We start from the raw sequence: 10,726 nt of genomic DNA on the forward strand, positions 1-10,726 counted from the left end.
CAAGTCTGACTCTCATTGGATCAACATTTTAAAGGAGATTACTCGGATTTAACCCAAAAAATAAAACTCCTCCTGGTTCCTTACCAGCGCCAGCTCTGGGTCCGCACTGGGATCCACACCGAACTCAAAGTCATTGGCACCAAGTCCCATCATGGACCCCCCCTCACCCGCCAGAATGGGCGAGGACAGCAGGGCGTCGGCCAGACTGGGTCCTGGAGGAACCGTGACCAGATGAGAGCCGGTTCCCTCTTTGCCATTGAGAGTGTTGATGAACGCCGTCAGCTTCTCCGTGTTCACCTCCTGCCGAGCAAACAGGAAGTGAGTCACATACAAACCACACCCCCTTCAAGTGATTGGATCCTCTTATGATCGATACCTCTTCTCCAAAGTTGATGATATCCACATTCACCTTTTCTTTTTTTAGGCGCTTTGCCAACTTGACCAGCTGGAAGGTGGAAAGAGAGCCGACGGTTAGGAGAGGAGCGGGAGTAAGAGTGTTTACCAGCTGTGACCACTGATGGCTCCTCCCATCAGGTTAAACAGGATTCATCAAAAACTTACATCCTTTTCATTATCCTCCACAGGACTCCCAACAAAAGCTATGATCCTCATTTTGTGGTTTTTCCCTTGTCTGTGTTTAAGAGCCAACTGTGAGGAAAAGGAGGAAAACAAACCGGATCAAAGAGAAACACTGACCGCTTTAACTCGACCGATCGGTTAAATAGAGACGTAAATATAAAGACATACTATGAAACAACAGCATCATCATCACAAAGCAGCAGAACATCATAAGGAGCATGTTTCTAAATAGACCTTGTGACCAAAATGAAAATAAAAGACAAGAAATAAACAATGAATGTAAAAATAATCGTATAAAATTATTTAAAAGGGATAAAAACACATCAGATGAATGAACTGGAGTTAGGACTCAAACTAAAGCGCTACCATGGGTGGAGTCTTCAAAGACCTGATGTGTGATTCAATCAAATCGGATTTTACCACCACCAGGTAAAAACACAACAACCTTGACATCAAATCGGTCCAAATCCAAACATTTAAACCCCAGTTTGCAGGATTGCATCTCTTTTGTCTGGTGCATTCATGTTTAGACTTCCTTCTCTAACAGACTCAAACTCTTCCTCCGGTTAGAACCCACGTGAGCGACCCTGATGCCGGTGCAGAAGCAGATGTTCCCTTTGGGCTGGACGGCGTGCAGTTTGGACAGGATGCGTCCGGTGTCCGGGGTCAGAGTGGTGAGGACCTCACAGTTGCTGTGGCAGGTAAACAGATTCCAGTGAGAGCACACCTGGACACCGTCACGTCACTGTCATAAGGCGCTTCTGAGTGCGTCTGGGACGGAGGAGCTCTTACTTCGCCATGGTGATGAGGCCCACGTTGTTCTCCGGGTTGCTGCGGGTTTTGGAGTGACAGACGATGTTGACGGCGTCCTGCTGCGCCTGTAGCCGGGTTGGCAGGAAGTCTCCATTCCTCATGTATTCACTGTTGTCCACACTGGCGGGAAAACGTCCGTTAGAGCGCTCTGACACGCCAACATCCCAAACACACCCACAAACAAAAAATGATCTGTACATATTTTTACCTGATTCATTTTAACGATTTTTCTATTGAAAAAAATCGCACACATTCCTGTGATACTTGCTTTATTACTGACTCTTCGGATGGAAAATAATCTGCATATATATATGTTTGTCGATGTTAGATATTTGATTTATATTAATGGCTTTTTCTAATGAAAAATTATCTGCACATTTTGTCTGAATTTTGATAGTAGATCTGCATAAGTAATGACAAAGTCTTATATCTACTTAAATAGTCATGTGGTTTATTGTTACTTCAGGATTCCTAATGACCTGAATCTATGATGAAAAGATATAAATATCAAGTCTTAAATTCTGAAATGGTAACGTAGATCCGGGGTTATATAAATTTGCTTCCTCCGATTCCCTTTCAGGCCATCTCTCATGTCCAGTAATCCTGTGTTTGACGTCTTTATGGATGTAAACTTATGATTGAATGATTGTATTGGACATGAATTATTTTATTTCTTGATTGCTTGAAATAAACCATTTCTACTCTACTCTACATCCCGGTTGTGTCGCAAACTGTGAACCAGTGTTGGAATAAGCTACAAACACCTTAAGACTGCAGGACCAGTTAGCTAAAGTTAGCAAGTGTGGACGCGAACCGGACCCGAACCGCGTCTGTGACGTCAGACCCGAATTTAAACTCGTCAAGTGTCTCAAAACAATTCCATGAAACCGCCGTTTGTTGCTGTATCGTTGCCGTTCAGCGATACTCGATGCTAGCGAAGGCTACATGACTCAGCCGGTCACCGCGGAGCTAGCAGGCTAACGCCAACAGCCGATAATAAGTCCGGAATCTCGAGAATTTCACTCATTCCAGGGCTGTGCAAAATCAGTATTTGGTTATCGATGTGTATAAAACAATAAAAACACAACATTAATATTTAACTAATGATTTAAAACGATATTTTAGATTCCTTACCAGACCATCGTACTTTCCAGCCCCATTTTGGAAACTTCTTGTCGCTTGCTGACGTAATTTTAAAAGTCGGTATGTTATTGGACGAAGATCCAGCAAGACGACATTTCATTGGCCAAACTCCAGGGAGCCAGAATTACCCATGAACACCCAAAAAACTGAAACCGAAAAAACGATTTTTACAGATGTTTATAAAAACCATAGACTGTAAAATTATTATTTTATATACAGTCTATGATAAAAACTCAGACATGCGTTCATATTTTATATGAAGTAATAATATTCATATTTTTTACAATCGTATTAGATTTCTTATTACAGATTTAATATTTTGTTTAAATAAAGGTATGGCAACAAATTGTCATTGGCTAATTTTTTTTTCAAAATTCATATTGTATACACATATATATTCCCTGTTACTTTTTCACCAAACCCTTCAGACTATTTCTGAAAAGAAATCCAGTTTAATAAACAAATCCACACATTTCTTTATTTTTTTAATAACTTTAGAAACAAGAGTACAAAATAGAACATTGCTATAATGTGCGAGAAAACTTGAAAATGTCCTATCACTCTATTCTGTAGAAAGGCACGACTGTGATTCTTATCCTGATATATCTCTATGTACATTTTGAAAGACAAACATTCAGAATATAAAGAATAAGAGCAGATTTTACAGCTGTTAAGATCATCATGATTTATAAATGAAGAAAAAGGCAAAAACACTTTCTACAAAGTTAGTTTTACTAAATAAATGAACATTTTTAAGCCCTTGGAATGTAAATACCCCAGAAAACAAGACAATAAATATCCCAATAAATACGAATACATTCACTTGTTTGGTTCATACTGAGAGGAAGTAGTTTCCATACTGTTCATGTACAAATGTGAGGTTTGGAGTTCGTCCATCACTTTGACATCTTATACATTTTATTCATTTGGTCACACGTGTTATTTTTTAAGGATTTGGTTGCATAGTTTGTGTTTTTAACATTAAAACTGTAAGATTTAAAATAATCTGAATACATGTTTGTAGTTTAATGACAATCGTCACGATGAAAACATCGATATAGTGTGAATGAAAACAAGCTTGAAGTGACGGTTTAGGCTGAAGCCGTCTCTGTACCGTGGACGAGGTCCGTCTCAGCGGACGCCGCTTCACTGAAAATGTTCCTGTTAGGCTGAACGGAGCAGGTGACGTCAACGAGGAACATTTCAGTCCAAACATGAACAGAACTGTTCTGCAGATCGTTCCGGTTTGATCTGCCATTCGCTGAGCTTCAGGACACAGACCTCGTTATTCAGACGCCCGATCACATGATTTAACCTCCTTATTCTTTTTCAATGTCACTATAAACTTGGGGTTCAATGAGAAACATTTACAGAAACAACAAACAGATTCATCTCTAGAATGTGGAATAAAAGTCTAAATCTTTTCCTGCTTTAAAAAGGTAAACAGCATCTGTTCCTGTGCACGAGTTTATTTCAAGATAAACCATTTAAACGATCATTTAAGTCTTTCTGACATCACAGTCCGTCTGAAAGAATCCGGCAGAAAGTTGTGATTCTACAGTAGAACCTGCAGGAAGCTGCGGTGAGGACCGTCTTCCTGCGTTTGGAGCGTTTGATTCCGATCACATTCAAGGTTCTCCCGCTGAGGCTCCTGATCAGAATGGAATCCCGGATTTGGGATCCATCCGTTCCAGCGGAGTAGAGAAAAGCAGCGAAACGCCGGCGGCGAGCGCGTTGGAGTCGCAGCGTCCGTTAGTCACGCTCAAACCCCCGGGACAGTTTGTGAAGGGGGGTGGGGGGGGTCAAAAATAAGGCACACAAACTAAACTGAGTAAAACCAGTAAAAACTGAACCATGAAGAATCTGGTTGTGATCCGTGATAGTGTCAACCACCCACTCTAATCATTCAGGTTAGTTAGTGTAACACCACAGACACCAGCTGCACAGGAATGAATGCTGTCATTTACAAATCAAAGTGCAAAACAACAACAGAAAATCTCTGAAATAGCAGTTGGTTCTCACTTACACTCTAAGACTTTGTTAGTATTTGTTCTGGAGTCCGGAGGACGCCGCGGCGTGGAAACGCTTCAGGATGAAGGTTCTCCACGTTTGTTTTGGTTCTGCTGATCCCAGATCTATAGATCTACTCCTGCAAACAAGAGAACGGCTCGTAAACGTCATCCGAAGAGAGTTCCAGGAGCAAAAATAATCAGAGAGCGACTCACAGAGAGCGCCGGCATCACTGAGGATCCACGGGTCCGGCGGGCCTGAAAAACCCAGAAACAGACGTTTGGTTTTCTAACGTTTGTCTTCAGCTTCTGATCGCAGCAAGAAAACCATCGTTTCGTCTCCGACGTGTCACTTCCTGTTCTCGTCGGATGTAGCCACGCCCCTTTTTAGGGTCTAGGGCGGAAGTGTCAAACTCAATCAGACAGGAGCCAAAACCCAAAACAGACCTTAGGACGCGGGTCGAACAGGATAAACATTTATTAAACTCTCTAAAACTACGTTTATAAAACTTTAAAACTGTAACTTTTTAACATAATTATGAACCAGATATATATCATTACCTGTGATAATGTTAGTGTGAATGATGGAAGCTAAATTTGACCCCTGATGAAGCTGATAAAAAGAGTGAAGCTGATAGCAGCTAAATTAGCCTAAAAACAGCTCAAAACAGCTAACATGGAGCTGAAAAAATAGCTAACCTCCAAAGTAGCCTAAAAACTGAAAATAAAATATGAATAAAAACATGAAACAATAAAAACAGTTAAACAATAAAAGAATAAAAATATACAAGGTGTGTACAAAAAAGAAAACACATTTTATTTACAAGACAATGATAAACAGCAAACAAACCCCCAACTGATCCGGGACGCTTACCTGCAGAGGAAACTGAAAATAAAGATAAAAGAACGTCTCAGCGGAGCTCTCTGACCTCATGGGGGCGCTGTCCTCCTCATCCTTTGTCCCGTCGCTCCCCTCCACTGCCGGGTTCACAGGAGACGCCTCTGCTCCTGCGGAGGAGTGAAGTGGGGCTTTGGGAGTGCTGGCGGCGCCGCTGGCAGCCGGCGTCCTGGGGAGGAGGTCAGGGCGGTCCGACTGCATCGCTGAGGAGGAGGAGGAGGAGGAGGAGGAAGAAGAGGAAGAGGAGGAGAGGAGGAGGAAGAGGAGGAGGAGAGGAGGAAGCGTCAAGCAAACACGGGACATGCTGGTGGATGTTTGCAGGGATCAAGGCTGAACTCGGCTCACCGCTGTCGACCTCGCCGCCCTCCACGCCGTCCCAGCCGGCCTGCACAGAGAGGGGGGGCTGCTGGCTGATGCTGCTCTGCGTGGACAGAGACGGCCCGAAGCCCACGCCTTTCTTCCCCGGACCGTTGGCACGCCGCTTCTTAGACGGGGAGCCCTTCACTGAGCCGCAGACAGAAAAGCGTCAGCGCCGAGCGTTTGACCTCTGACCTCTGAGCGGACACAAACTCACGCGGCATCTTCTTGAAGACGCGGTTGCACATGAACTTCTCGAATCGTTCGGCGTAGAAGCGCGGTCTGTGGACCGACACGGTGTCCTGGAAACACACGGCTGAATGAAAGCTTCTGCTTCAGAACATACGACAGATCGTCGGTTACTTACCCCATCGTGAACCAGAGCTTTCCAGGAATGTTCCAGCTTCTTCACCAGTCTGAAAACACAAAACGGAGGATCAGGACGGCCTTCAGAGCAGACGTCAGAAGATTTGACCAGAAAAAGTCAAGTTTTAACAGGATGAAGTCACGCTGTTTTTTTACAGAAATAAAGACGTAATTTAATGAAGGATAAAGTTGTACGTTTACAAAGATCCTGATGAGCGTGACATCAACTAAAACAGGGACGTTTCATTTTCTCTCTTGAAACATTTTATTTGGAAAAAGCTCAACTTCTTCAAAACAAAATGACTATTTTTTATTTACTTTATTCTTCTAGACTGATTAATTTTATTCATGACTGAAACGTTTTTCTCTTCAAATTTTGACTCATTTTCAGTTTTACGACTTTATTCTTGGACATTTTTTACCTAATTCTCAAAATATGAAAATTTCAGTTTAAAATATTTTAAATCTCATATTTTTACAACTTAATTTTGATAAAAGTTTGACTCTCAGTTTTGCAGCTTTATTCTTGTAAATGTTTGACTTTATTATCATAAGAAAACTTTAATCTGTAAAATTTCTTCTCATAATTTATAACTTTATTCTTGTGAAATGTAGATTTTTTTCTTTATAATTTTTAAATATTTCAAATTTTTTTTCCTTACACTTTAAAACTTTTTTCTCTGAACATTTTTACTTTTTTCACAGTTTTAAGACTTTACTCTTGTAAATGTTTGACCTTATTCTCATAATTTGATAACTATAGTTTGTAAAATGTTTATTTTTTTCCTCAGAATTTAATTTTGATCAAATTCTTACATTTTTCATAGTTCTGCAACTTTATTTTTGTAACATTTTGACTTTTTTGTACAGTTTTACGACTATTCTTATACACTTCAAACCTTATTCTCCTTTTTTGAATACTAGTTTTTCATCTTTTAAAATAATTTTAAACTCCTTGTAAAATGTTGACATTGTCCGTATAATTTTATAATAAAATAAAAAAAAATTCTTATAGTTTTACAACTTTATTCTCATAACATTTTTCGTTTTTTTCATAATTTCACGACTTTATTCTTGTAAATATTTGAACTTATTCTCCTAATTTGACTTTAATTTATCCAATTTTGATTTTTTCTATCATAATTTTTTTAACTTAATTTTCATTAAAATGTTATTTTTTTCTCATAGTTTTAGAACTTTATTCTTGTAACTTTGCGACTTTTTTAGTGTATTTTTAAGTTGCCTTTTATCTGATGATGTCACGACTTTATTTTCACCTAATTGTTCTTAATTCCTTGATGGATTCCTTCATGTAAACTCGACTGTTTATAATAATCCGGATTACAAAGATCTGCTGAGAAATCTCTGATCTATTGAGATCCATATGGAACTTTTAGAGCTGAATCTCGAGTTTTTCAGTTGGATTGTGAGTTTTATCCTCTGGACATTCCCTTAATGTCTCATCAGCTGCTGGCTGGTCCCAGTCGGCCCTGAAGCTCTGGTCATGTGACCACAGAGAAGCTCTAGTCATGTGACCACAGAGAAGCTTCTGTCATGTGACCACAGAGAAGCTTCTGGCTCCATTGATGTTCAGTCAACCTGACATTGTTCTTTGTGTTCCAAACAAAGCGGTTCCACTCCTTCAGCTGATCCATACGTTCAGACTCACCAAACAGGCTCCACATAAACAAACTGCCAGCTGCTCTACCGTCTGCGCAGGTGCAGCCGCTGCAGACGGGCTCCTGTGCAGCCGTACCTGTAGGACTGCAGGATGTCGATGATGCCGATGTACACCAGCAGCCGCTCCCCCTTGGCGTTCCGCGCCGGGATGCCGCCCGTCCTGCGCAGACGTCATTGGTTACCACCCAGACGACCCCCTGGAGCCACGCCCCCTCGGATACTCACTCGTCCTCCGACTCCATTGAAGCCATAGCTCCGCCCTCGGCCTGGATGGACTCGATGGCCGTGCTGTACAGAGACTTCTGGCCCTGCGGCCGGCGCTGGTCCGAGGTCCCGGCGACCGCCTCGGCGGCGGCCTGGTCCACGTTGTGGATGGCCAGCAGGAGGCTGTAGTCCATGATCTTGAAGCTCTGCAGGAGCTGCGGCACAGAGGAGTCATGTGACACAAACAGACAGAACTCTGGGACAGGATGGGGGACGCCTCCCGCCCTCACCAAACAGTCTCTGTGGATGGTCTTGCACAGAGCGATGTACTTGTCCCCGTCCAGCAGCAGCCCCTCCTGCATGTCCTGCATGAAGTCCAGGTCCTTGAAGGTGGGGATGGCCTTTTCCCGCTCTTTGGCCGAGGCCCGCCTCTTGTAGGTGGAGCCCTTCAGGTCGTACTTGCTGTGCATGTGGACGGCGCTCGGCAGCAGGTTGTTCATCACCACGATCCGGATGTTCTTGCCTCCGGCCTGGACGCAGTACAGCCCGTAGAACTTTGGGAGTAAGGTCCGCCGGTTCTGGTTCAGGTTCTGAGGAGCACAAAGCGTCCAAATGAGAATTTGGCTGAAGACAGATCTGCAGCGTCAGCAGAACACGGAGGACCATCAGAACCTCTCACCATGAAGTATCCGGGCAGAAGCTTCTGCAGGAACTCCGCCTCTTTGTGCTGCACCGTCTTGATGATGAACTCGTCGTCGCTGGAGACGTAGAACAGAGAGCCGCTGGCGCCGGAGTTCGACAGCTCGATCAGACCGTCATTGCACAGGGAGCACTAGAACCAAGCCAGAACCAGAACCCAGAGAGCATGAACGGATCCGGCCCTCCAGGTAATTTTATTCTATTGTTATTAATGACCCGATGTTATCTTGAGCTCATTTCTAACTTGTATAATTTTGACTAAATATATTTTTATGGAGAGTAAAATATTAAAGTTATTTAAGGTTTAAGTTGATTTATTCTGGAATAATATTCCTGACTTTTTATTATTCAGAATTATGTTAAAAAGTTAAAAATTGTTTTTTTTAGAGTGTTCAATAAATGTTTATCCTGTTCGGCTCGCGACCTGTGCCCCCCCCAGGACAGGCCGCCGCCCCCTCCAGCGCCCCCAGACCTGACCAGAACCACGTACCATGTAGTCATCGGGCCGGATCCCGAACAGCTCCCGGAAGTAGCGGAAGGCGATGGGAGCGTAGGTTTTGAACTTGAAGTCTCCGTAGTGATGAGCCGGAGTCAGGTTACTGCCCTCGCTGCCGAAAGAGCAGAGATTGGTCAGGACGTGACGACGCCGGCCCGGAGGCGGCGCGCTGACGGCGCCGCAGAGAAACGGCGCGGGACTCCACCTGGGGAAGAAGAAGCTCTCCACCACCTCGAAGTCCTGCAGCAGCACGTCTCGCTCCGGCTTCTGCGTCAGGCTGCCCACCGTGTGCGCGATGCCCAGCTGGATGGCGCCCTTCACCGTGGACGAGGCGGTCTGCACAGACGGGGAGGCGGGTCAGAGGAAGAACGGCTGAACCAGACGGAGCCGCTGATCCACGGCGGAGAACTTCAGCTCCAGAAGATCGACGGCAGACGTCACGCCGCCGTCATTGTGAATAATTATTACGTTTATTATCTATAAATTAGGGCTGTTAACGGAGACGCTTTAACGCGATTAATAGAACATAATGATTTTATTAATATTCATTAACGCGCTCAGGCGTCCTGCTGATCAGCTGTGAGATCAGCGTCATAAAACTGTCTAAAATAAACGCTTTATTATTCTGTGACTAAGATTTTATTAAATGAAAGACATAATATGGCATTCATTTGTAGTTTTGGACAAAAGCGATCTTTTATTCTAATAAGGCGGAGAACAAACATCAATCTGACGTCTGTAATGCAGAGCATGGGGGGCGGAGCCTAACGGAGCTGTCTGCTGTTAGAAGTCCAAAGAGGAAACCGACTATCATCTTGTTTTGAGATGGAGGCCGACATGAGTCTTCCACAATAACAGCACCGCCGTCGTCTACAAATATGCGGACACTATGTGGTTCAGCCTGAAAGCCCCGCCCACCGACGACGCTGAAGGTGAGCAGGTCAGAATGGAAATAAAGTTAGAGTCACATAGGAGAGATTGTACTGATTATGATACCGAATAAGCAGCAGGTCGTCTTTAAAAATGAAAATACAGAAAATTTAAAGATGGACCAAAACTGAGTTTTAGACCCTTAAAGGGTTAAAATTAAATGTTCTAAATGTATGATTGTGTTTGTGATTTCATGTTGTGATTATTTATAGATAATAAGTGGCTGGAAAATACTCTTAAAAAAAAAAAAACGATTAATTTCTTCTAGATTTGCGATGAATTCGTAAATGTTTTTCCTCGACTCCCATCCCTCGTAGAAACGGGAAACGAGGGAATTCCTGAGGTTTTCCTCTTTTTCCTGTTTATCACTTTCTGTGATTTTATTTTGGGTTTGAAAATAAAAAGAATCTAAAATCAAAGGTGAAGCTGGAGGATCATAAACGAAGATTTCAATCAAAGAACTAAATATTTCAGGAATGAAAAAGCAGAGACTGCAGGCCGGTATGAGACCAGAACATGACCCGGTTCTGACTGAACCGGTTCTGGAAATCA

General features: G+C 43.0%; 2 protein-coding genes across 2 annotated transcripts in view; one reads left to right on the forward strand and one right to left on the reverse strand.

Annotated features, from left to right (window-relative positions):
• Positions 1-84: 84 nt before the first annotated feature.
• LOC112142145 (putative PIP5K1A and PSMD4-like protein) lies at positions 85-9,598 on the reverse strand (the record flags this gene model as incomplete). The annotated part of the gene is made up of 16 exons (XM_036211177.1): positions 85-300; positions 377-445; positions 562-648; positions 1,157-1,271; positions 1,372-1,512; positions 2,527-2,585; positions 5,368-5,645; positions 5,788-5,946; positions 6,017-6,101; positions 6,167-6,215; positions 7,922-8,005; positions 8,071-8,264; positions 8,340-8,639; positions 8,729-8,881; positions 9,239-9,356; positions 9,450-9,598. Coding segments are annotated over 16 exons (2,256 nt in total), but the record flags the coding sequence as incomplete, so codon positions are not given.
• Positions 9,599-10,133: 535 nt separating this feature from the next.
• LOC112142144 (HCLS1-associated protein X-1) overlaps positions 10,134-10,726 on the forward strand; it is a 4,518-nt gene continuing 3,925 nt past the window's right edge. The window contains exon 1 of the mRNA XM_024265399.2: positions 10,134-10,176. Within this exon, the coding sequence (XP_024121167.1) occupies positions 10,134-10,176 (43 nt within the window). The remainder of the gene's footprint in view (positions 10,177-10,726) is intronic.

Source organism: Oryzias melastigma, unplaced genomic scaffold, assembly GCF_002922805.2.
Source record: "Oryzias melastigma strain HK-1 unplaced genomic scaffold, ASM292280v2 sc00831, whole genome shotgun sequence".
NCBI lineage: Eukaryota > Metazoa > Chordata > Actinopteri > Beloniformes > Adrianichthyidae > Oryzias > Oryzias melastigma.